At 39.2% G+C, this 26740-nt stretch overlaps 2 protein-coding genes across 5 annotated transcripts; one reads left to right on the top strand and one right to left on the bottom strand.

Moving 5' to 3' along the window:
• The first annotated feature begins 3227 nt into the window (after positions 1-3227).
• klc3 (kinesin light chain 3) lies at positions 3228-14381 on the top strand. Of its 4 annotated transcripts, none has more exons than XM_017491500.3 (14): positions 3266-3334; positions 5433-5510; positions 5834-6063; positions 7415-7645; positions 7859-7934; positions 8919-9144; positions 9247-9334; positions 9461-9562; positions 10452-10625; positions 10735-10834; positions 12023-12072; positions 12148-12269; positions 13297-13363; positions 13548-14381. In XM_017491500.3, the coding sequence occupies exons 1-14, from the start codon at positions 3313-3315 to the stop codon at positions 13632-13634; spliced, it is 1653 nt and encodes a 550-aa protein (XP_017346989.1). In that variant the 5' UTR covers positions 3266-3312; the 3' UTR covers positions 13635-14381. The 4 variants fall into 4 exon arrangements, with proteins under 4 accessions (XP_017346990.1, XP_017346989.1, XP_053543469.1 ...); XM_053687494.1 differs by lacking the exon at positions 3266-3334 and adding an exon at positions 3341-3517; XM_017491501.2 differs by lacking the exon at positions 5433-5510 and having other exon boundaries at positions 3228-3334.
• Positions 14382-14754: 373 nt separating this feature from the next.
• ercc2 (excision repair cross-complementation group 2) lies at positions 14755-26436 on the bottom strand. The gene is made up of 23 exons (XM_017491498.3): positions 26269-26436; positions 26028-26127; positions 25873-25950; positions 25721-25783; positions 25527-25640; positions 25244-25360; positions 24934-25050; positions 23188-23311; positions 22777-22873; positions 22461-22594; positions 20545-20713; positions 20234-20352; positions 20084-20153; positions 19856-19925; positions 16537-16638; positions 16390-16453; positions 16186-16307; positions 16004-16096; positions 15801-15873; positions 15627-15697; positions 15376-15519; positions 15142-15285; positions 14755-14959 (listed from the first exon to the last, which is right to left on the bottom strand). The coding sequence occupies exons 1-23, from the start codon at positions 26271-26273 to the stop codon at positions 14867-14869; spliced, it is 2283 nt and encodes a 760-aa protein (XP_017346987.1). The 5' UTR covers positions 26274-26436; the 3' UTR covers positions 14755-14866.
• Positions 26437-26740: the final 304 nt, after the last annotated feature.

The raw sequence follows: 26740 nt of genomic DNA on the forward strand, positions 1-26740 counted from the left end.
ATCACAGAAATTAACCCAAAATCAATCACAACGCGCATTCAGTCAAAGCCCTCTTCGATTGACGTGCATTGAACATGAGTACAGCTAAAAGGTCTCATTTACCAACAAACATTGCACTGACCGTGCAAAACAATTTCATGCGATTGCAAAACTTTCCAATTCAAGTAGTTTTCTGCAACAAAAGAAACAACAACAAAAACTGCATTAAAAAAAAAAAATCTGCAGGCAAATCAAGCATTTTTGGTTTATTTGTTTTTCGTTGACATTTCAAACCTCCATAGAATCCTTTACAGACTGTCATGAAACTGTAAAATCTGATTTTTTAAAAATCTAAATCATTTGACTGTGGTAACCAAAAATTTATAATTTGACATTTTATCTGTTTTTAATTTTATCTGCGATCCTTGTCACACTGCTAGATCCTCACAATATTTCAAGTCCAGATGACTGCATAGTGTGAGATATATTTAGCCTATAATACTTGATGGTGTCCTGCAGTATAATAGCTCTTGCATTTGTGGGTCATTCTGTGCACTGTGTATAAGGCAAACACATACGTGGCTTACATACATTCAGGGAGTCTTAGGCCTGTGCTGCATTCAGAACTTTGAAAGCTATGTTTGCCAAACCAGCATCTAGTTCAGCACCCACTTATAAATGTGTCTCACACACACATGCACACACACCAGGTAACCAGATACATAGCTTTTATTCCACTTCATCTTTATTTAACTCTGTCTTGCATAAGAGTGCTAGAGTTATATAAGCACATTATATAAAATTATTAACAAGCTGGCTTGACATTGAAATAAAAAAATATTGGTTGATTCTTGAATAATGACAGTTAATATAAGAACAATCCTGGTCTATTACATGTGATTGTATCTAAACAGGCCAGACATGTATTTGTACACACCGTTCCACTTGGTATGGAAGCCTCTCTTCCATTGAAATTTGAGTCTGCCCCATGCCTTGTCGTGTTACCAGTGCTATGTTTAGTGCTGGGTCACAAAGTTGTCCATTTCCCCGTGACATGTCCCCTGATTGAATTGCATTGACTCAGCTCTTGTCCACTCCATGCACCTATCCAGAGGACCTTCCAGTAACCCCTAGCTTTGCAGATCAGAGTAACTAGCTAATCATGTAGACAGTGTAATGAAGTTACCTATATAACCAAGTTTGTGGGTGTGAATCTATGCTACATTGTACTATATTTGAAAGTCATGTATAAGTGTTAAGTTGCCAGATACTGTATATCAGTGTAAAGTCCTTGCACATGTGCTGTACAGGACATATTATAAGACTTGCATGTTCTTTTTGTTTATACACTCTTTCCAAACACTGCTCTTAGCAGATCTGACCAGTATGCACACTATCAGCTGTGCAGTGAGAGACACTTGGGTCACAGTGTGGCTTGATGCATATGCATTAATAACATTCCCTATGCTTAGCACCTCTCTCCCACATCTTCTAACACATGAGCTATGGAAAATAATGGCTCTTCCCCCAGCTCTCTCTCTCTCATCACCTAAATGAAAGGAAACACTGAAGAGTGTTTAGGGGTAAATAAAATAAACTCCCTCTGGTAACAACACCTAAACCAGAGAAGATGCTATTAATATCATTATTATTATTATTATTATTATTATTATTATTATTATTATTAATATTATTATTATTATTATAGAATTTCATGTATGTGTTTAATCTCAAAATACTTGCAATGGGATTAAAAGCATTAATACAACATGAAATTATTAATTGACAAAATAACAATTCAAGTTTTGAACTAAGACAGATTAATTAATCACCTTCTACTTAGTTTAACTGACATCCATTCACCGAAAATCATGGTATACCAGTTTATGTATCAACCCTTGAATTTACCTATTTGACAGTGCACATTTTTATCGTCATTCTGCTGACATTAGACATTTTATCCTCAATTATATGTTGTCTATACTCAACACTGTAGGTCAGATAAGAGAATGAGTGAAAGTTAAGAGTGGCTTTTTCGACCCAGGCTGCTCTTTGGAGCTGTACCGCTCCCTCCCACTGCCAGACTGTCCTTATATGGCTTGAGTTGATCTCCCACAATCCCTGAGCCAAGCAGCTGAACCATCAATCAGCCCTGCCTCATATATCTGGCCTAGCCTGGCCACACCTGCTCTTCTACCATCATAGTCCCACTCTGTTTCGGCACATCTGCCTTGCCAAAGCTCTGTCTACTGTCTTTCCAGCAGAGTCGACACACTTGAGCCCATTTCAAGTTCTTAGAAAAATATACACGTTTACTTCTCTCCTCTTACCTCCTGTCAGGTTATTTTAAAACAAAATGTCTATTAGGATTTTGACCTGTCTGTGCTCTTATACCTGAGGGCAAGCTACAAATCCCTACTTTCAGAACTGTACATCTTACTGGTAGTGTGATACTTCCAGTGGTTTGTCCTGACCTGTAGGACTATGGCTTGTCATGCTAAGCAAATCTGACAGGGACAGGCTAAAGCCACTTATTTCACTCATCCAGCCCTCCTTAAGCTGCTTTGTTGAGTGTTGCTGGTGAGACGTCATTAAGGCACTCCTCCCCGAAAACCAGTCTTACTGGTCTACATTATATAATAGACAAACTAACTTAGGCATTCATTAAGGGATATTTTAATAGCCCAACAACAAAAGTAATAAATGCAACCTTTTAGTTGCCAGACTGGCGTGACAGTTTACCATACAAACTTGCCCACTTTACTATAACCCATTTTATCTGGACAACCATCCATATCTCATTGTAATGTAATTCAAAACATAACCTAATATGGTTGTATTACCAGATAGGCAGTGGTTCTCAATGTGGGGTCCAGGGACCACCAGAGGTCCATAAATCAACAGATCACGTAAATTAAAAAATAATTTCAACTTGAGCCTAATTGGTTCTGTTGATGGAAAATTCAGAAAAAAAAAATCTCTGTAGCTTTCAATACATAGCCAAAATATATTATTGTACACAGTTTAAATTCACTAGCACACTAATATTTGATTAATTTATTATGTTCACATCTTTGCTAAGGGGGTGAGTTGGATTTATTTTATAATTAAAGGTGAAAAGGTTTCAGGACCGGAGAAACATCCTGGCTGTAGTGGACCAGCAGCACTGAGGTGCTGGGAGGTGCTGCAGGTGTGTGGTGGGCGGAACTGCAGGTGTGTAGTGGGCGGAACTGCTGGTGTGTAGTGGGCGGAACTGCAGGTGTGTAGTGGGCGAAGCCAGCCGCTTGTTGCCGTCTTACTCTGAGAGGATGGTGCGCATCACTGCCGCTGTGCATGCTGGGAACGAGTAGAACAGGTAAAGCTCTGGTTATTCATATTCACCGGTGAATAATTACCAAACCCTCTTCTTGTATGTATGGTGGTTTATGACAGACATAAGATGGGGATGTTGGACTGTTGTCGGAATATTTGAGCCGTTGTGTTACCTTTAAACACCGAATCATCAGGTTAATCCGCGACGACACAGTGTTTGTCTCAGGTAAACAGATCCATAACTTTACAGAATACACTAATGCTTATTAGCTTTGCTTCGTTTACTCCTGTTTAGTGGGCTCTAAAAGTGTATCACGCATGTTTTATTAACACTAAAAAGAAACTTTTGAGATATTGTCACGCTACAAAATACTATTAATCTGATTTTACGTGGTACAGACTAATTAATGTTGTGCCCGTTTATTCTAAGCAAAGCTCATGTAAGTAATTATTAAGGAATTTTGCATCCTAATAAGTGACAACGTTCATTGTAAGGGTTTGTTATGTTATTGTTGTCAGTAGTGTGTTTACACCCTGAAGATTACATCTACCCTACTGTAGCCTTCATCATGGCATGTAGGTTTAATAACCGATCACTGGGCTAGTTATTACACAAGAATGACATTTTCTATAAATGTCAACTATTAAACATGTAATATATGAATATATAAGTCTTAGACGGCTGACTTGAAGTGCAGTGAGGAGGCTGACGTTTTGTTTGTTTGTTTTTTACTTCAGTTTGTTGCTAGAATTCTCTCCTCCACCTTAAATAACTGCAGATGCGATATTGTGCCTGTAGATGGCGCTCGTCAGTCTTGTTTCTTTTCTTTTCTCAACCCCCCCTTTGAGTTTGTTTTGTCGTCTTGGGGAAAATTTTTATTTCTTGTTTTAACCATTTGACACTTAAAAGTTGTATAATATGTTGCATAAAATAGCATTAAAACTGAATAGTTGGATTTATTAAGATAGTCATGAGTAAAGTACAGCAGCATTACTCATAAATTGTATATATAATACCATTAAGTATTGTGTTGCATAGTTTATCAACACAATAAAAGAGTGATGCTATTCTGCTGGTTGCAGAGATTGTTCATGAAACATGTTGTTTGATATGTCTGTCTTTGGGATATTGCTTCTGGGTTAATATAGGTAACAGGATTATATACAGTACATTTCCAAAACAGTTGTGTGTGCTATACTGATAATCAGTGTCTAGGTTTCTAGTGTCTATGTCTAGGTCATGTTAGGCAGCTGGAGTTGAGGACTTAGTGAAGATATTTGGGATTACAATCCCTGTAGGGATGCTGCTGTCACCAGATGTGTTATGTTGGGTGTGATATTTTTGGCATTCTTTTAGAAGATGGACAAAACATATAGCAAAAGCTCTAGAATAAAAAGCATCAGTATTGATGGTAAACTTCCACCTTCTGTTTGAGAGCACACAATGATATGATGCTCAAATTTATTATAAGTGTATTATAATGAGTAGTATGCCTGGTCTAATACGTACTGTTTTTTTTAGTGAAAAGCCTTATAGTTATATTTAACCAGGATTATTGCTGAAATAATCTGAATATTTATGTATGATGGTTTGTATAAATTGTTGTCAACTGAAATGATTGCTGGATCATTGTTATTTTCTTATTTTCAGGAGTAGCAAGTAGTATGAATGAGTAATTCATCCTGTTTGACTAAACACCCAGTGATCACTAAAAGTTAATAAAGTATCCTGTAGCAACCAGTAATATGTCATATTCACACACCCCTCTCATCTCCCGAGGGACTTCTGTCTCTCTCTCTACAAATGGATGCGATCCTAGTAATACATCAGTTGCTACCTGACTTGTCTTGGCTACTTGAAGAAACACATCTTAGGCTCCTATTTTATCTCATATCTGATATTTGTATCATATTAAACACAGAACTGAACTGAGAGAAGTGCTTTTTAATAAATGGCAAAGCAGTCAGACCTTTTCTTATAGATTTACTAGTGTGGCTTTAGGGCTATACTGGATTTATAAAAATGGGCTTTGTAACCAAAAGGCCCATCAAAGATGCCAGTAGACAATAATAAACCAAAAGTTAAATCCTTTTCAAACTGTATCAGTTCTCTTAGGTTTTATTCTTTGTTTAAATGGCAGGTAAGTTTTTCCAAGCATCTTGGAGAACCTACCGCTGTTCTTCAGGAGACTTTAGTTGTCACACTTCTGTTTCTGCAGGTAAAAGCATGATGGGTTTTTTTTATATAAAAATTGATCTGTTATGTAAAGTGCAACTGTCTTTAATGATGTATACAAACACTTTTCGGCAACGTTTAATTGCTTTTTTGGTAAATTTAAATTTAAAAATGGAATTTTAAAATTTAAATGGAAATTCAGTTCTCCCTGTGTTTTAACTCAGCTGTATTGCATTAGAGTGTTTGTCTTTCTTTCAAAGCCTACCAGCATGTTTCCTCAAACTGATCCTTTTTTGTTGTTTATGTTCATAATGTCGAAATGCTGAAGTGAAGTAGAGATTGTCAAACATTGCTTCCCCTCTTTAGGGCTGAGTTTAGCCACAGCCATGTTGTCAGCAGAGGAGATCTTGAGCAGCACACGGCAGGTGATCGCAGGACTTGAGGCTCTGCGTGGGGAGAATCGCACGCTGCTGGACAACTTGCAGGAGAAGCTACTGAGCCGAACGACCAGTGATAGCAACAACCTAGATGAGGAGAAGAGTGGCATCATTTTACAGTCCCTGGACAGAATCGAACTGGGATTAGGGGAGGCACAGGTGGGATTCGGGAACAGACGTCTACTTTGTGCTATGTGCAAGCTACACTCACTGTCCACTTTATTAGGAACACTGACAATTCATGCAGTTATCTAATCAGCCAATTATGTGGCAGCAGCGCACTGCAAATAAATCATGCAGATACAGGTCAAGAGCTTCAGTTAATGTTCACGTCAGAATGAAGAAGTGTTATCTCTGTGACGTTGATTTGTACCGTGGAAGTTTTTTGTTTTTCGCACCATTCCGTGGAAACTCTAGAGACAGTTGTGTGTGTAAAATTCCCAGGAGATCAGCAGTTTCTGAAAAACACAAACCAGCCCATCTGGTACCAGCAACCATGCCATGGTTAAACTCACTGAGATCACACTTTTTCCCTCATTCTGATCTTTGATGTGAACATTATCTGAAGCTCTTGGCCTGTATCTGCATTGCACTGCTGCCACATAATTGGCTGATTAGATAACTGCATGAATGTACATGTGTTCCTAACAAAGTGGACAGTGAGTGTATACTTCACTTTATTCATATGCCAAACCTCTTTCTGGATTATGACTAAATGTTTGTGGCAAAAAGTTAACATGTATACATAATTTTTCTAACTTCTAGATTTGTTACTGAAATACACTACAGTTACGCCCTAGATTTTTTTGTATATGTTTATAAACAGATGCACCTCTGTATCTAAGTAAATCATTGTTAAATCATGTTAAAGTTGTACCTTAGTACTTTTCAACCTAATCTCTAGCTAACACGTGTAGCATACCGTATAAGCAGTTCCCTCAGATAATAATGGAGATATTTCCCCGTGTTGAGAAAAGAACAGACGACCCCCTTATTCGTAACTCAAAGAATAAACGTCCGTTGTTCGGGAATCTATGTTCATGAATTAATGAAGGTGGTAATTAATGATTATATCAATGTTTGTAAAACAAGCTCAACATCTATATAGTTCATCCTTTTAGTACTTTTTCAGAGGAAAGAATTTGCAGTTATGTATTACTAGAGTATTTGTGTGGGTCTGATTGCACATGATTACCATTAAAATCTTAGGTGAAGGATTAGTTACCATAGTTACTGTTTACTTTACTGTATTGCTCTAGTGTTAAAAAATTGGATAAAACTTTATTAGGGCATCTTTGATAAGAAGTTCTCTTATGTCTGTTTCATCACAAATCCTTATAGTTAGAATGTAACATATGTAAAACATTGGCCAAGTTCACCAAATGGCCATGCATATCATTTAGAAGCAAGCTTTGGGTTTTTTTGTTTGTTTGTACAAATGCTGGAGTATTCCGTTAAGGTCAAAGAGGGTGTTTGTCTTTTTTTTTCTTCCATGAACTCATTACCCCAGATGATGATGGCTCTGTCGACACACCTGGGTTCTCTGGAGGCAGAGAAGCAGAAACTGCGTGCTCAGGTGAGGAGGCTGTGCCAGGAGAACCAGTGGCTGCGAGATGAGCTGGCTGGAGCTCAGCTGAAGCTGCAGGAGCGTGAGCAGGATGTGGTAACGCTAGAGGAGCAGAACAAACACCTGCAGTTCATGAGCAGCATCCGCAAGTACGACCAAGACGAACTGGTGCCGGTGAGAACTGAAACCCTCAGAAACGAAAACATATTAGAGGCACTACATTAATGTGCATGGTTTTTTTACTGAGTGTTCCTAGCTACTATATATTAATGAATGTACACAAAAAAGCCCATTTTGGTGGTTAATAATTTATGTATGTCTATTAAGTTTGCTTCCTTGCTGGTCTGTAGATTTGTCTGAGAACATGTGATTGAACTTGTCCAACAGGAGGATAAAGACAGTCTCTCAGTTAAGGAGTCCCTTGATGATCTCTTTCCCACTGACGAAGAAGAGCAAACACAAAGTAAGTGTTCCTTGGATTCCACACACTGTACTAAAGATGCTCTTTGAGCCGGTTACACGTTTGCCTGTCAAGTTCATTGTCATGTGCATAGAGAATAGGTGAGCATTCATATACAGTGACATTTTTGTGCCAGAGCAGCATGCTTCTCCAACATAACATAAACTGGGACCATTGTACATGCACCAGAAAATACATTCATATAAAATTGACAGTGCAGGGATTGAGGGGGTATTTCAAATGGTTCACAATACTATAAATAATAAGAGATGAATACAATTGTATAGGTAAACACATCACTGTGTAACTTGAAATAATGAGGTGGGAAGTATATAATGTATGGAAACCAATTACATTAAACATAACTCAGAGTAATACAGTGCAATATACAGTATGTACAGACATGTGACCAATTAAAGGCCACCATGTATTGCCAAAACAGCTTCAGTGAGTCTTGGCATAAAGTCTACAGTTTGAACTGAAACTGTACTGGATGCTTGAATGCAGTTCTTCCCATAGCTATTCCAATGGCTGTTATTTTTAATGAAGGTAGTGGAGAGTGCTATCAGTCCGAAACATCCCATAGGTGTTCATTTGGGTTGGGATCTGGTGACTGACGGCCATAGCGTGTGATTTATATAATTTCTATATTCATCAAACCATTCAGCGAGCCCTCGTGTCCTGTGCATGGGGATATTGTCGTCCTGGAAGAGACTTCCTTCTGGATAGAGATGTTTCATCATAGGGTAAAGGTCAACAATCAGAAGAGCTTTGTATTGATTTACAGTGACCCTTTGCTCTAAGGGGACACATGGATGCAAACCATGCCAGTAAAATTCCTGCTGCGTAAAGCATATTGCAGCCACCATTATTTCTTTTCATTTGCCACCGATCTGTGTACAGAGTGCAGTATGTGTAGTATGCCAATAGCGACCTCTTGTACCGGTCCAGTTTTTCACTGTTACACTGATCCTTTTGTGCTTGCAGTTTCTCAGCCACACCGCAGTGCTGTAACTGCAGCCCACCAAACAGGGTATGAGATCCCTGCCAGACTTAGAACCCTACACAACCTGGTGATTCAGTATGCCTCTCAGGGCCGCTATGAGGTAGCCGTGCCGCTTTGCAAACAGGCGCTAGAGGACCTGGAGAAAACCTCTGGGCACAGCCATCCAGATGTGGCCACTATGTTAAACATCTTGGCTCTTGTGTACAGGTGATTGATAGGCTGGAGTGTCATCAGTATCAATTGTTCAGTCTTATCACATCTTGTCAGCCCATTTAGCAATGGGTTTGTGCTTCTTTATTCTCTGTACAGGGACCAGAACAAATATAAAGAAGCTGCCACTCTGCTGAACGATGCATTGACAATACGTGAGGAGACACTTGGCATGGATCACCCAGCAGTATGTTCCTGTTTTTTTTTTGTTTTTATTTTCTGTTTTTGTTTTTACTGTTATTGATTGATATTATATAATCCTGTAAGAAATAATGCTTGTCTTTATTAAGTGTGCTTGTGTAAATGTGTGCAGGTTGCAGCTACTCTCAATAATCTGGCCGTGCTCTATGGCAAAAGAGGGAAGTATAAAGAAGCAGAGCCTCTGTGCAAGAGAGCACTGGAGATCAGGGAAAAGGTATGGACTCACAGTTAAGGCACAAAAGAAAACCTGAAAATACTTGTTGGGTCCTGTTCTGTCCTGTTCTTTACTTAGTAGAGCAGAGGTAGCTCAGTAGTTTTAGGATTGTGGCAAGTCACATGAGTGCTCATAGCTGCTGATGGGTCTGTGCACATGACCTTTAACACTCAGCTGCTAAAAATGAGATGCTTATATTCTGTGTGTACATGCACACTAATAATTCGATTATTATCTGATTTTGACAGTTGACAGATTTAAGTGGTCATGTAAACAGGACACTGTATTATATTTTCCTTTTTCCATGGGTGTACAAAAATTAGCAGGGAAAGAAAAAGACCCTCTCTGCCTTTCGAGCTAAATTGCAAATATAATGTCTAAATAAATATTTACCAGTAAAGAGTTTCAAGCTGGCTCAAGTTATTTTAAGTCAGTTGTGTTTCCAACCTAACAGCAGGCATACATATATAACATAGCAGATTTCAAATATGTAGTATGTTATTTATTGTATGTCAAGAAAGTGAAACATCATATTGTTTATTCATAACTCGGTTTTTACAATATTAACTGCCCAGAAGCTACTTGCAATTAAAAAGCACCAATGCACCACTTCAGTAGTAAATATTATAAGAAAACTAACTTTGCTACTTGGGACGAATGGAAGGTTGGCATTAAAGGATTCTGACACCCCATCCATATACATATCCTCTGTATCTGCAAGTAAAAAAATCTGCTCTCCTTGTCCTGATTACACATCACTGTTAACCCTTTATTAGTACTCTGTTTACCATGAGCTCCCTGAAGTGTGGCCATTTCTACAAGTAGACATCTCAGAATGTTGTGTTTGTGACTTTCTTCCAACCAGAGGATAACAGTGCTGTTTCTGTAGGTGCTGGGGAAAGATCACCCTGATGTAGCAAAGCAGCTCAATAATCTGGCTCTGCTATGCCAGAACCAGGGCAAGTACCAGGAGGTCGAGGACTACTACGAGAGAGCCCTGCAAATTTACCAGAATCAGCTGGGCCCAGATGATGCCAATGTTGCCAAAACCAAAAATAACCTGGTAAGGACTAGTGATACCTCATTGTTAAGAGTCTTGTAGTGAGAGGTGGCTGAGAGGAGAAATGTATATAATGGCTATAATAAAGAATATGTATGTATTTACTTAACAGGCCTCATGCTACCTCAAGCAGGGGAAGTACAGACAAGCTGAAGCTCTGTATAAAGAGATCCTGACACGTGCTCATGAGAAGGAGTTTGGATCAGTGGAGGGTAAATTCCAGCCATCTCACAACTCAATAAAACTGTCAATCTATACAGTTAATATCAAAAGTAATGTTTTAGATTAATTTTGTGTACAGATGTAATCTACGTGCAAACTGTCAAATTAAGTACAGACCTTTTATTAGCAATCTTCTCATTTTAGAGGTGGGTAAAGTAGGAAAAAAAACTGAGCCGAATTAATGAGTAAAATAGGTCAAGCATACAGTGTGTCAAAATCAACTGTTTCCTTTATTGTGAAGCATGTAGTTGTGTGTAGGATTGGGTAATATGCCAAAATTATCATATCGCAATACTTAATATTTTCAGGGTAGACAATATTTATTTCAGTATTTAGTGCCAACAGTGATGTGAAACACTTGATTGGTGTTTCTGGAACCCAGATCTATTTTTGAGAAAGTCAGTAAGTGAACGAACTGTTATTGTTCACTGCCATACAATTCCAGTTCAGACTCCTTCGTTCTGAGCTGGAGATTTCAAGCATATTAGTGCTGGGACTAGCTGCAACTGGCGTAGAGTGTTTCAGGCTCCAGTACTTGCATTTGTGGCTTCTCATCATAACAACCCAAACCTAGCAAAATCAGCATAACAGAAGGCCACAGCAGACATAGACCAAAGAACATCAACTGAACAGGATGAGAACACTAAGCTGGAAGTAGGTGTACATGTCTCAAAGACTATTGTAGCATGATGAGCACCCCATCATACATCAGAAGTTACCAGTAAGCCTCAAAAACAGCTTTACTCTGACTATTACAAAGTGCTAAACTGGAGACGCCTTCCAAAAGTGCAAAATAAAGATCTCACAGAAAGTTCACTATATGCATTTTTTTTTTAAAATATGCATATGTGGAAAGTCTGTCATACCTGTGTCAGTTGTTACTATAGCTATTAGAACAAGAACAAGATACTGTAACATATTAGAACAGGTACATTAATATAAACCTGTGATTTGCCTTGTAGCCTGTCTAATCCTTGCAGTTTTAGAAAATTAATCAACATCTGACCAGTCAGAACAGTAACCAGTACAGACATAAATGCCATTGAATTACATCTTAGATTTTGCACTTTAGCCTCATAGTAGCTGTATCATTTCTGTGCTGGAGGACAATAGAAAAAGTCATCTTGCTTATAACTTGAAATTGAGCAATTTTGAATTATTCTCTCACTTACATTCAGGAGACGGAAGACCAGCTTGGGTACACACCAAGGAGGGAAGCTCTAGACAGGTATGCTCTTTATTCTTTTATCTCTTTGACCTTTCCAAAGGGCATTCCTCATTTCTCATGTCTCTCTGGGTGTAGGAAGGCTTGAAGCGCAGTGGTTCTTTTACAAAGCTTCGTGAATCTTTGAGACGGAGCAGTGAAAAGCTGGTTAAGAAGTTAAAAGGGGCTGGAACACAAGAAACAGCGCCTCGCAATCCTGGGTACTTGTATTTTCTGTTATTTGGGCCTACAGATTGTATTAGTGAATGCTATATATCGAATATATACTGAGCACGTTATTAGGAATACCTGTATACCTACTCATTCATGCAATTATCTAGTCAGCCAATCATATGGCAGCAATGCAATGCATAAAATCAAGCAGATACGGGACAGCAGCTTTGGGTAATGTTCACATCAACCGTCAGAATGGGGAAAAGTGAGATCGCAGTGATTTTGACCTTGGCATGATCGTTGGTGCCAGACGGGCTGGTTTTGAGTATTATTATTTATTTTATATTATTTTTATTAAGTGCTGATCCCCTGGGATTTTTACGGACAACAGTCTCTAGAGTTTACAAAAAACATTAAGTGAGTGGAAGTTCTGCAGATAGAAACACCTTGATGAAGAGAGCAGTTAATGGAGAATTGCCATAGTAGTTTGAGTTGACAGAAAGGCTACAGTAACTCAGATAACCACTCTGTACAACTGTGGTGAGCAGAAAAGTATCTCATAATGCACAGCACATCAAACCTTGAGGCGGATGAACTACAACAGAAGACAAAGTTGGGATCCACTTATGTTAGCCAAGTACAGAAAGCTGAGGCTACAGTGGGCTCACCAAAACTGGACAGTTGAAGACTGGTCAAACATAGCCTGTTTCATGAACATGACAATAAGTTTAATGTTATTCAGTGGCCTTCCCAGTCACTGGAACTGAATCCAGTAGAACACCTTTGGGGTTTAGTAGAACAGGAGATACACAGCATGAAAGTGCCCCTGAAAAATCTGCAGAATTGTGATCATGTCAACGTGCACCAGAATCTCAAAGGAATGTTTCCAACATCTGGTAGAATCCATGCAAGAAAGAATTGAGGCTGTTTTGAGAGCAAAGGGAGACCTTGCCCAGTATTAGTATAGTGTTCCTAATAAAGTGCTCAGTGAGTGTGTTTTGTAAAATGTAACTCTCAGGCTCTTGAAGGAGTTAATGTAAGTCTGATGAATTGTGGATCATTTCTTTCTAACAGAATGAAGAGGGCAAATTCCCTCAATGTGCTGAATGTAGGAATAAGGGGGAGTCAGGACACTGGAAGGGTAAGAACTCACCAGTACACTTTTCCCACATTTTGCAAGTATAAACCAGTTCTTGATAGTGTTTAAATTATGCTAGTTCAATTTTAGTTTTGCAATTTTCACTAGTGGAACAGTGTCTGTAGCTTTATTCTCTTAATTCCATTTAATCCAGTCCGTTTTCTTAATTGTCTAATTTTTCTTTCAGAATCTCAACAGGCTGACAGACAGTCGTGCTCTCAGCTCCAGCACTCAGAGTTTAGCCCGCCGGAGTTCTTTAAGTGGAGAAGGTTAATCTTTCCTAGCCAAGATCCTGCTCCTGTCTCCATACGGCCACATGAATCATGTTTATAACCAAGAAGGTATTTATCTAAAACGTAAGTTTAAGTGGACCACGCTAAACTGGAGCGAACTAAAGATTCTTCAGAGGAAACAGATGGAGTATATGACACTGTCTATGACGAAAGACATGACGAGTCTTATTTCTGACCCTACAAGCCTGTTGTACTTGTTTATTCATTACACGCAGCTGTATTTAAAATGTCCAGTTCACTTTTTATTACATTATTACATGTAAGCATTAGTTATTTCTATTTATATGGCACATGTTATGGCTTGCATTCTGAAGTAAAATTTTATATTTATGTTAAAAACTAATATTTAGTACTCACGTTGTGAAACAAGACTTTATTTTTCAATTTCAAATGCAGGTTTCAATAGGGTTTGGTGATTTACTGTAGATTCTGCTATATCTGTATTTTAAAAGTGTGGGTGTGTAAAACCAGAATGCAGTATAGGTTACTCAGAGCTAGTGTTTTTGTTTTTAAGTGGTACAAACATCCTAACTATAAATTGGTTTTACATTTTTTGTTGTATTCTAATACATTTATTCACTTAGTTAATATACAGATGCAGTATTGTAATGCTATAGATCAAAATAAAACTCAGCTGTCATTCCCAATACTTCCATCAAATGGATTTGAATGTTGTGCTACCCCCAAAATGTGGCTGATTAAAAAAAGCACCATCTATATATTCTGAACCTGTTCAATGGTTCCTTCCTGCTTCCTTCCATGGTAAGAGGCTGAAATGGCTGCATGCCTCTCACCTTTGCTCGGGGTTTCACTGGTCACATTTTGGATAGTTCTAGCTGACATTAAGAATAAAGTAGCTTCTGAGAGGTGCAAAAGCTCAGCAGATTGCAAGTTTAAATCCTGATGATGCCACAGCCATAGATAGCCAAGAGTCCAAGAAAGTAAATTTGGCTGCGGTTTCTGAGCACGCGGATTGACACTATCCAGTTTTGGGCAGCTGTGAGCTCATGTATGCAGTAGAGGTGTGATGGGAAAAGAAAAAAAAAAAGTAACATGATACAGTACACTTATTTAATGCAACAAAGTGAACAATTCTGCAAGTGGGTTTGTAGAAATAATCAGCATTTATTACTGACATTGTGTTTGATGAAAAACATTTATAAAAATATGTACACGTCAAAGTTTATGCACGTTTCTATCCCAATGACAAGCATTAGGCTTGGTGAGCAATCTGAGAGATCTTCTGCAGCATTTCCTCTGATTGAAGCTGTTCCAGGGTCAGTAGAGACAGGCCCAACTGATCCTCCTGTAAAACATACAACATTAACAATTAACTATCATCATTTTCAAACGCATCTACACATAACAAATAAACAATATATCCCATCGAAATCATATTTTGATAATGTACATAGAAGTGGACTTGCTGTGTTTTTGGGTTATGTCTGTACAGCAGATTGGGTGTTTTGAAGAGGGAATTGGACCTACCCGTCTAAATGGCTGTGCCATCTGCCGCAGAAAGTGCTTGGCAAGCTGCACTGTCTCATCAATGGTCAGGTTAAGGCTGCCATCTGTGATGTGTTCCTGAATCCAGCGGGGTAGTTTACCTCGCTTGTCGGCTCTGGCGTAACGCTGAGGGTGGGAACCAAAGGGCTTCAGTAACTGAAAGGAGACGCCTAACCTTAATCAACCAGACATTGAACACAATGAAGAAATGTTCACCTTGTCAGCAAAGATCATGAGACCATAGTCGGTCTTGCCTCGGATGGCTCTGCCTACACACTGAGCCGCATGTCGCATGGCATCGAAAGTCAGGAAGTCATTCTCACGGATTTGAAATTGGTCTCGCAGATACTCCAGACGAGCCTGAGGGAGCGAGTAACAGGGGTGAATTATTTCACTGCGGAGATCAAGCAAAAACTGGCTGGGAAAACTGGGGCATGTTCAGCCTGCAGTGTGACTGAATGATTAACCTTAAGTATTCGACTCTGGGTGTAGACATAAGGCACTCCAAACATGATCACAGCTCGCCCAAAGTGATGAACTGTGTGTCAATCAGAGGCAACATAAATACAGAATCACTGTATAAAAATATTATACAACTAAATGACATGAAGTCATATAGTTGGTGTTAGCAGGGTACTTACCAAAGTCTATCCCTTCAGACACTTTACCTCTGGCCACAGACAGCAGGATGGCCCCCCTGCCATTTTCACAAGCCTAGAACACCAGATTATAAGCAGTCAGAAGCACTACATATTTTATATCATTATTTATAAATACATATAGCAAATATTTCCAACTGATACTAAGTGACAATTTAGAGATAAATTTCAGATGGTCTCTTGACCTCTTGGTACTTCTCTAGAGCCATGCTGGTCTCTGCTGCATCTTGTGTCTCTATGAAAAGAAGCTTGTTCCTCTGGATGTTTTCCAGAATTCCCTACAGTCCAAAAAATGCCACTATTTTTACAAAATGCACACTTATTTGACAATTACAGAATTAATAGCAGAAGTGGTTTATTTGCATACCTGCTCATACCATGAAGCTACAATGTTTTCCATGTAAACATAGCTGGTGAAAAATGCTACAATCCCATCAGGTACAATGGCAGACATTTCCAGAAGCAGGTTCCCATAGTTCCGGATCACAGCTGTGGGGGATACGGTGCATTAACACAACTCTCTACATTTTGAGACTCAATAAAGCATAAACATTCAAACAGTAGCACTAACCAAAATCTTCTCTGGTCTCAAATTTGGAACTCAAAGCCACTTGATCATTGCCACGCCCAACAATCTGAGAAAATGTTTAGAATATTCAGATTTGAAATATCCTTTAAAAAAAACAGATTTAGTTTGAATGGGTTACTGCACACTCACAAGAGGACAAAGGCAGGTACGTGCCAGTGTCATGGTAAAGGAGGCCATGGTAACGGGGTGGAAGTCCAAGATTCGGGGATAGATTTCCAGTGGAGAAAGAGTCTTGTAAGAGGAAACGTAAGACAAACTATGAAATACATGAAGTTATTCCATGTGTCAAAACTCATGATACTCAGCACTCTCATACACAGATTTCACAAGATTGGATGAGTTTGATAGTAGCTGTTAATTTTTTTCATACAAAAAAATTGTTATTACTGTATTAAATTGACATTATTCAGATAATGATAATAGTGTATTAACTAACAAAAGAAATTGATTGTATCCAACCAGGCATGGCAAAAGCGCCGCCATCCTACAGCAATCATTCTCTAGGACATTATATCCAAAAGCAGACGTACCGAATATTTGAATTAAGGAATTAAGAAGAAATCTAACAGGCTTATTCTTACCAAGATGTTAATCAACTAATTCATACAGTTGGGTGATATCATCTTGAACAGAAAAGCTGGATTCAGCTACAAAGTCACCCTAATGATCAATCCTGTGGTAAACTGTGATAGCTGCTACCAAACCATTAGTTACATATACATTTATATGGCACTTTTTTAAGACACCCAAAGTACTTTCCATAGCATGGGGGGGGGGGTCTCCTCAAACACCACTAGCGGTTGGTTTACAATGCACAGGGTCCAGCCTGATGAGGTAAAGACCATTTGCATAATTTCCACTTAAGGGCATACATGCTCCATATGTTAGGGGCTCTTGAATTCGAAAAAGGTTTACTGGGCTGTTAGAGCACAGTCCTCAGTTGGCTAGTCCAAGGGGCCAGACCCACAGATGGGCGTGCTCTGGCTAAGATGCACTTTTATTGCGACCAGCAAGCTGTTCAAACTGACAGGCTTGGGCCAGATTCAGCTCTGAGCCAGGATCCAAATCTGCCAGTATCCTGTAGCATGGTTATTAGTGGCTACCCACTCACTATAACATGGAACATGATGGCACTCCAACCCAATTCTAGGAAAACGGATGTTTGTGCAGACGTAATACCTACTCCAAGACAAATGCTGAAAACTAAAATAAAGCAGGCTTAGCAGCTCATAGTAAGAGCGTACCCATTTTATGACCGTAGCAACACATCGGCCACAAGCCACAGTGGTCAGCTAGTTGGTGGGGAATGTATTCAAATGCTTAAACACAGAGTGGGGAATGACTGCGTAGGAAAAATTAGCACTATTATGGTACATAAAAGTTACTTAGCACAGGCAAAGTCACCGACACAAAAGAAAATAAAAACTCTGGAGCCTGTAGAGATGAACAAAGAATGGTGAGTGACTTGCCAAACGCAGGGTAGTGCAGATCTCTACAGAGCCCAGCAGCATTCTATGCGTAATGCTCAGAATATCAGATAAAGGCATGCTCACCATACTATCCCCCTCTTTGAAAGAAAGGATACCGATAACTCTGACCATGGCACAAGCTGCTAAGCAAATAGCTCAATATATTATATTCATATAGTCTAACTTGCCCAGGTGAGAGGATAAAGGGGAATGATTGCTATATGATGGCAGTATTTATGGCAAATACTTCCCCATATAGTACTTCATGGTCCAGTTGAAAAACTTGTCAAGCAAACAAATAGTATTTACAATTGCAATCAAAATGATTCAACCCCCATTGCAAATCAGGTTTATTGTTTACAAAATAAATAAATAAATATATAAATAAGTAAATAAGTAAGTAAGTAAGTAAGTAAGTAAATAAATTAATAAATAAATTAATAATAATAATAATAATAATAATAATAATACAGTCTTTCAGCTGTTTGCAATGAACAATTCAAACAAAAGCAATTGAAATAGTTCAACACAATGAATGCTTCAAGTGGTTTCCCCAAATTCAACTGAAAATGTAACTTATAATGAGTTTTCCAGTCTCAAAATTATTCAACCCCTTCATGGCAAGCATGCTTAGTACTTAGTAGAGAACCCTTTTTGCTGTAATGACCTGTTGCAAACGAGATGCATAGCCAGACACCAGCTTCTGGCAGTGTTCCTGAGGAATCTTAGAATTCCTCATGAGCAATGGCCTCCAGTTCAGTAATATTCTTGGGTTTGTGTGCTGCAACCACCTTCTTCAAATCCCACCAGAGATTTTAAGTCAGGTGACTGTGATGGCCCTGAAGAATCTTCCAGGACTTCTTCTGCAACCAAGCCTTGGTGGAATTTGAGGTATGCTTGGGATCATTGTCCTGTTGGAAGGTCCAATGACGCCCAAGCTTCAGCTTCCTCATAGACAGCATGATGTTTTCTCCTTGGATTTTCTTATACTTCAATAAATCTTGCCTTCCACTCGCTGCAGGTTTCCAGTGCCAGACGATGCAAAGCAACCCCAGAGCATCACCGAGCCATCACCATGCTTGACTGTGGACAGAGTGTTCTTTCTTCCTTCTTCTTCCTCCAGACATACCGCTGATCCATTGTACCAAAAAGTTCCAGTTTTGTTTCATTGGTCCACAGAACAGAATCCCAAAACTTCTGTGACTTATGTATATGATTTTGAGCCGAATTTTCTTGTGCTTTTGGGTCAGTAGTAGTGAACGCCTTGGAGTTCTGGCATGGAAACCTTCTGCATTTAGTACACATCTTAATGTGCTCACTGAAACCTCAGTGCCTGTTTCCATAGAGTCTCGCTGCAGGTCTTTTGCAGTCACTCAAGGGTTTTTCACAACCTGTCTTCTCAGGAATCCGTTTGCAGCCATTAATAGCTTCCTTTTTCTGCCCCATCCAGGTATTTCATACATCTTCTACCCCTAGCCAGTTCAGGTATTTCATATGTTCCAGCTCTAGCACACCTGATTAGATGCATCAGGTGTGCTTGAGACAACATCTACTTTGTATAATTGTGCTGTTATGAGGGATTCTATTCAGGGGGTTGAATAATTTTGAAACTGGAGAAATCATAAGTTGCATTTTCAGTTGAATTTGGGGAAACCACTTGAAGCATTCGTTGTATTGAATTTACAATTAATTGAATTGCTTTTGTTTGATTTAACAGCTGCAAGTTTGTAAACAATAAACCATATTTGCAATGGGGATTGAATAATTTTGATTGCAACTATAGTTGTTGCACAGGTGTAGCAGTTGGGAGGAGTTGTTTCCTCAAATTTTCTCCCTGGCCAATTTTGCACTCTTGACTCCCAGCCACAGATGGCTGTGGCATTTTTGAGACCCAAACTTTCATTCTCTCCCGATGATAGGGCGAATGCTTTTCTGAAGAGGAAGTGGGGGAAGAGATGGTACAATAGAAGGCAACTTACCCCTGAAGTGATGACGACTGATTGGAACCGCTCAAACACAGGTTTTATAGCAATGGAGGGGTCCATGCAGCTGAAGAAAACATAAGATCATACACTGTATGTAAATATCTATTCACACAAAATCAAAAAGTAATGAATTAATTTAGAATGGCAATAATTACATATTAAATTTTAATAATTTCTATGGAACACAAATCAGACTTTCTGCTAGATGTCAATGTAACCCACCTGAAGTGCAGAACGGGATTAGCGATCGTGGGCGTTTTGTCTTCAAAGGGTTCAATAATAATTGTGAAGCCTGGAAAAAGAATTTTATTTATTTTTCAAAAATGTATATTGTTGGTTCTGCAATCCGAATAAAGATTACAGAATTTTTACCTTTGCTGTAGGTGCTAACAAGTGTAGCAAAGTGGGAGATCAGAGTAATGGCAGAGAAGTCAGCGATATCTGCAATCTCCAGAGTTCTTAATAATGAGCGTAGCCTCTCTGCACAGAATCTATTGGGGGGGGACCACAGCTCAGGTCATACATTTGATGATGAAATAATCACAATGCATCAAGTAATGTAGCAGGTTGAATGAAATATACTTACAGTGTCCGATATAAATTCTATTATTTTCCTAACAGCGAGTTTTATGCTAGTTTAAGTTTAAGACACAACACATAGAACGCACAGAGATATGCCTCACCTGAGGGGCTTGCGATCAATGCACACCTTCTCATAGATGTCTTTAAGGAACTGAGGAGAACTCTCCTGCACAACGTGATGGATACGCAGCCGAGCCTTCAGGTACTCCAGGAAACGCTTCATGAAGCCTATAAAATGCTCTGCTGTACGGATATTGCCTGGGACGGCCTCTGTAGCATCAGAACATGATACAAAACAAAGGGCTTTTCTTACAGGAGTATATTACATTTCACATCCATTATAAAGAAAGAGCCTACAGTGTCTTCATTTGTTATACACTATATGACCAAAGGTTTGTGTACACCTGTCAATCATATGTTTAAATCACTTCACAGTTTGGCACCTCGCTATCTCAGTGAATTGCTTCTCCCCTACAACCCCATCCACTCGCTCAGATCTTCTGGGTCCGGACTCCTCTCTGTCCCTAGATCTCAGCTCTCTAATATGGGTGGCAGGTTATTCAGCGGAGCAGCACCCAAGATCTGGAATTCACTACCTTTGACTCTTCGCGTCACTTCTATCGCGTCACTTCTAATAATTATTATTATTATTATTATTATTAGTGTTTGTTGAACATCCCATTCCTGATTTAGTCCCCTGTTTGCTATTAAAATCACCCCCACTCTTCTGGGAAGGCTTTCCACTGGATTTTAGAGTGTTGCTGTGAGGATTTGTGCTGATTCGGCCCCAAAACCACTGAAGAGCACAGTCAGGCACTGATGTCGGATGAGGAGGCCTGGGGGGCAGATGGCCTTCCAGTTCATCCCAGAGGTTTTCAGTCGGATTAACGTCAGCACTCTGAACTCAGCAACTCGAGATCTTCCACACCAACTGTAGCAAAGATGCTCCTCACTTTGTGTACAGGGGAACTATCATGCTGGGACAGGTTTGGGCCTCTCAGTTCCAGTGAGGGGAAACTGTAATGCTACAGCATACGAAGACATCCTATACAACTGTGCGTTTCCAACTTTGTGGCAACAGTTTGAGGAATAACGACTTTTGGCCATATAGTGTACCAGTGATCAATCTTATCCAAGGTTCACTGTGGCTGCAGGTTTTCAACTCTAGAAAAGTGGAATCAGCATGACGCCTGCTTATGTTAAATGAAAGCAGCCCTTTGAACACAGTCGTCAAGCTCAAGGACATGGAAAAAAATATATTGAATCGGCCCATAATACAGCGCTAGGCAACATTTTCAGACTGTCCAATCCACACTGCACACATTCTGTCTGTGGCACTGCCATGACAGCATGCTTAATCTTTATGAAAACAACTAACACCTAAGTGTGCAACAGTATCAGTGAAACAATGAGGGACAGGGACAGTTGCATTTATATAGGTACATAGATACATAGATATCTTTATCGTATAAACATTTCCCTTACTTATAGATTTTACACAGAGAATGTAAAACAAAAAGCCATGTTTCAGGCGTGTCTCACAAAGCTCTTGCATATCTGCTTTGTGTGACGCACGTCTAAAAACGCTTCAGAAATGCATCTGGTGTAAACTGGCCTTGATATATTAATTATATTAACTCCAAATTCCAAAATGAATCACCCAGTGTAGTGACCTACAAAAAGAAGTTGACAGGGACCGAAAACAAGCGGTGAGTGACTGAGTACAGGCATGATCTTAGCGAAGGTAAGCTCATATGATTTCTTCATACAGACTGCTATAGTAAAGAAGCTGTATTATGAATTAATGCAATTTCTCATCATTATGAAACAAATAAAAAACTGACCATGACCGTAATCAGACTAGAGATTAATGCATTTATAATAATGTAAAGTAAATAATAAGAAATACTAATGATGATGATGTAAAAAGTGTCATTTTAAAAAATGCAGATATGGCCCAGCCTGAAACTGGGTATGAACACCTGTGATTTAGAAACTTTTATGCAGACAAACTGACCTTGGAGTATTTCATCTGGGAGTACTGGATTAGACAAGTAGATATCGGTTTCTCTGGCAACATTGGCTTCTTTTAGCCCCTCCACTAATCTCCTGTACTCCTCTTGTAGTTTAGCAGCATCAGTTTCCTTTATCCTTCAAGAGAAACACCACTGAGTGGCACAATGAACCCTAACACTGTTGCACACAAACGATGTGCTACATTCTACAACCACGTAAATGTCAAGACATATCTGAAGACATATCAGCTCTGAAACAAAATGACTAATTGTTATATTGAATTGCTCTTCACCACTAGCTGAATGAACTCTATTCACCTTTGAATCGTATTCTGAAGTGTGTCCACGTTGGCCTGACTGCGGTCCAGTGTCCTCCTGGTGATGTTCACGCTCATTGAGTCAATGCACACATTGTCTGGGAGGACAGAAGATTACACAAAACTGTTCAGAGTGGCCAGGTAGGGTGGAGAAACTTCATATGGGACTGTGACCACAGTCTAAAGTTTACAGACTAGTTATTCTACTCAGTGCTGTTCTGTCTAGTTGACGTGCACCGTCCTGCATATTTATTGTTCTGTGGCTGCAGGTTTTACACTTTATGTAGACTTGTCTACTGTGCCACTGTATTATGTGTTGCACCATGTTCTTGGGGAAACATCATTACGTTCCAATCTATACAAGCTACATAGAGGACTGACAATAAAAACCACTTGACGTGACTTGACTTACCGATGTTGTGAGCTTCGTCAAAGACAACAACAGATTTCTTTGCAAGTTCTTTTGAGACCAGGTCTGCGATTTTTGGGTCCAGAAGGTAATGGTAACTGTAAACCACTATATTAGCATGAAGAAGCTGACAAAGAAAAAAAATGAAAATAATTATACATTGTCAATGCATTCAATACCTTAAATAATTTTGAAAGACACCATTATGATTCAGTGCCATTGGGGGAAAAAAAATTATTTAATTGATCAAAAATGCATCACTTTTCAGGCTCATTAGCATTTCTAAATCATTTTATTTAGTGATGTATATGATCATCTTATCGTTTGTGACAATCAACATAAAAAACAAAAATAGATACTGTCCCCTCTGAAAGTATTGGAATAGCAAGGTCAATTCTGTTGTTTTTGCTATACATTGAAGACACACGAGTTTGAGATCAAAAGATGAGTATTAGACAACTGATCAGAATTTCAGCTTTCATTTCCTGATATTTACATCTAGGTGTGTTAAACAATTTAGAATGCCTTTTGTTTGAACCCATAAATTTGTTCATGTGATCACAAATATTGGAACACATGACTGGAGGGGTGTTTTTTGCTACCCAGGTGTGCCCTGTTAGATTGATTGTTTAAACAATTAATAGCTCTGAATGTCTACTCTTGGTTTGAGCCTTGGGTTTCACCTGTGAAGACTACATTTGTTGTTTAAAAGGATAAACCAACATGAAGTCCAGAGAGCAGTCTATGGGAGAAAAGTAAGCCATTTTGAAGAACAGAGGGAAAAATGTCACTGCACAAGCATTAGGCATAGCCAATAAACCAATTTGGAATGTCCTGAAAAACTGTTGAAAAAGAAAATAACTACTCATGATTCAAAACATACAAGCTCATCGGGCAAGCATGGTGGAGGTAGTGTCATGGGTTGGGCTTGCAAGGCTGCTTCTGGAACAGGCTCACTAATCCTTATTGATGATGTAACTCATGATGGTAGCAGCAAAATGAATTCAGAAGTCTACAGAAACATTCTGTAACTTCAGATACATCCAATCTAATTGGGAGCACCTTCATCATGCAGAAAGACAATGACCCAAAACACACTGCCAACACAACAAAGAACTTCATCATGGGGAAAAAAGTGGAAAGTTTTAAACTGGCGAAGTCAATCACCAAACATTAACCCAACTGAGCAGCATTTCACCTCCTGACGAGGAGACTGAAGAGAGAAACCCCCCGAAACAAACAACAAATGAAAGTAGCTGCACTACAAGCCTGGAAAAGCATCACAAAAATAAATAGTTTGGTGATGTGATTAATGCAGTTATTAAGACTTAACATTAGGTTTAATGCAGGCTTATTGCAAGTGAGAAATATGCAACCAAATTAAGTATTATTTAAGTTAAGACAATCTGTTCCTATACTTTTGCTTACCTAAAAATCAGGTAGTCTGCCACCAAAGGTGCCATGTTTTAAATTATTTAAAAGTATCTAAATGCAAATATCAGGCAATGATAGCTGTAATTCTGATCCATCGTCCCACATTCATCTTTTGTTCTCAAACCCAAATGTCTTCGGTGTGTAACAAAGAAAACAAAAGAATTGGCCTTGCCATTCCAATACGTTCGGAGGGGACTGTATAGAAAGTATTCCACTATGTGTTTGTTTTAAACACAATGTGTTGAATGTCGAAATTGGTATCTGTATCAAGGTTGTACTTTTTAATAAATGCACATGTTCTGTAAAAATACATACCGAGTAGCGTGCTAGGTAGTACGGGCACCAGCCTTTCCTCCGTCCAAAATCTTTAAGGTAATCTAGGTTGTAAATGCCAGGAGGAATTGGCACCTGCCTTCCCACAGCATCAAACTCCTGCAGAAGCAGAAACAAAAAGAGACAGCAATAAACAACACACGTGTACAGTGATAAAAAATAATAATAATAATTTTAGAAAACAAATCCTGATACCGTATATGGTAATGATTTCAAAACATCAGGAGGGCCGACCTCAACCGACATGCACTTTCAAATCAGCATGACCTGTGCATTATTCCTAACCCTTTACCTCATAGAAGCGGCAGACAGGTTGGCTGGGATTACTGTGACGTTGTGCACGAATGTATGATGCTGTCAGACTGTGACATTTTCCGTCCACCTCTTTTCCAAAGCGCAGTGAGCTCACCTGTAAGCATGAGCATTAACGATCAGACTCTTGTACACAGCCTCAATTGCAAACCATAGGACATCAGCAGTGACTGATCTGCCTCTTAAAACTTGTATTATTCTCTCACTGCGCGAATTTGCAGACGTGGTGAGCCTTTTTAAATCGACAGCCACGAGACACCTACCTCAGGATGAATGCACAGATTCTTTCTTGAAGAAAGTGCTAGAGCAAGAAAGTGATTTTCCTTTCCCGCTTCCTTTGCATAGTACTCCATTAGTTTTCTCAGCTCCTCTACCACCTAAAATACAGAAGATGAGCATCATTATAACTTCAGAGAGCAGGGACAGCGAGTGCACTGTACACCATGTCGTTACTTACCTTCTCTATCTCAGGTACAGTTCGAGAGCAGTAAATCAATTTGGTTACCTCGAGAGGGTAGGCCTGCAAGCAATCACAAACACTTTATCGGCTTGTTCCTTGCTCAACAAGAAACCTTTTAAATAAATAACCCAGATCCCACAGATCCTCACCTTCTGATAAGCAACAATCAAAGACAGAAGCGAAATTGTTTTTCCGGTCCCTGAGGGCATCTCCAGAACGCCATGCCCCTGAGATAAGACAAGACAGCAGGTAAGAGAGGTGTTATTTACATTAGAAGAGTATGAATGTTATGCACATGATATACCTTGGCATCCAGTGTCCTCTTGAGCTCCAGCATATAAGAGTACTGTTCTGGGTAGATGTAGTCATATGGGAAATAAACTAACAGCCCTTCGATGTTCAACCTACATGGAAGATTAACATTTAGGTGGAAAAAAAAACAAAACGAGGATTTTAGTTATGCTTGGTAATATTCTTTGCAAGGCAGTTAGTTAGCAAGCACTGATGAGGTATTGTAATAGTTGCCAATAGTTAGGGTTACTCACTTCATGATTGTTGACAGGATTGTTGTAGCACCTTTTATGTGTCTGCTGCAGCTTGACAACAGATACGATGTCAAAATTACACAAAGTTAACAGTTTCTGTATGCAACAAATCGGCACGTTACAGTGCGTTCTTCACTCTGTTGTGTAAGCGGCACGACGTCGCTTCCTAAAAGCGTCATCGGCTTCCGCTATTATGATTGGCTGCTCTGTCGTAAACTCTACATCTGATTGGATCGCGCAAAGTCCAACCCACAAACACAGCGGTCTAGACCAAACTAATCAAAGTGGGAACTAGAAAATGGAAGTGTGCATAAAAAGTGAACTCTGACCCAAGCTTATATCGCTTTCGCTATTATTAGTTCTCTAATAAGTTCTGTAGTGTAATGTAAGTGTTTTATACGTCCCGTTTTAACGCGAGACTTTATTTACTTTTAGCTTTCAGGGATCAATGCATATCACTCATTATATTCAT

This window comes from Ictalurus punctatus, chromosome 17, assembly GCF_001660625.3.
Source record: "Ictalurus punctatus breed USDA103 chromosome 17, Coco_2.0, whole genome shotgun sequence".
NCBI classification, from domain to species: Eukaryota; Metazoa; Chordata; class Actinopteri; order Siluriformes; family Ictaluridae; genus Ictalurus; species Ictalurus punctatus.

Coding starts and splice junctions, on each gene's coding strand:
- ercc2 (XM_017491498.3), bottom strand. Junction 20,353..20,544: donor ATTGATCGCAAGCCCCTCAG/GTGAGGCATATC, acceptor CCCCCCCAATAG/ATTCTGTGCAGAGAGGCTAC. Junction 15,874..16,003: donor CTCTAGAGAAGTACCAAGAG/GTCAAGAGACCA, acceptor CTGGTGTTCTAG/GCTTGTGAAAATGGCAGGGG.
- klc3 (XM_017491500.3), top strand. CDS start 3,313: ATGCTGGGAACGAGTAGAACAG. Junction 7,935..8,918: donor CGAAGAAGAGCAAACACAAA/GTAAGTGTTCCT, acceptor TTGTGCTTGCAG/TTTCTCAGCCACACCGCAGT. Junction 10,626..10,734: donor CCAAAACCAAAAATAACCTG/GTAAGGACTAGT, acceptor TTTACTTAACAG/GCCTCATGCTACCTCAAGCA.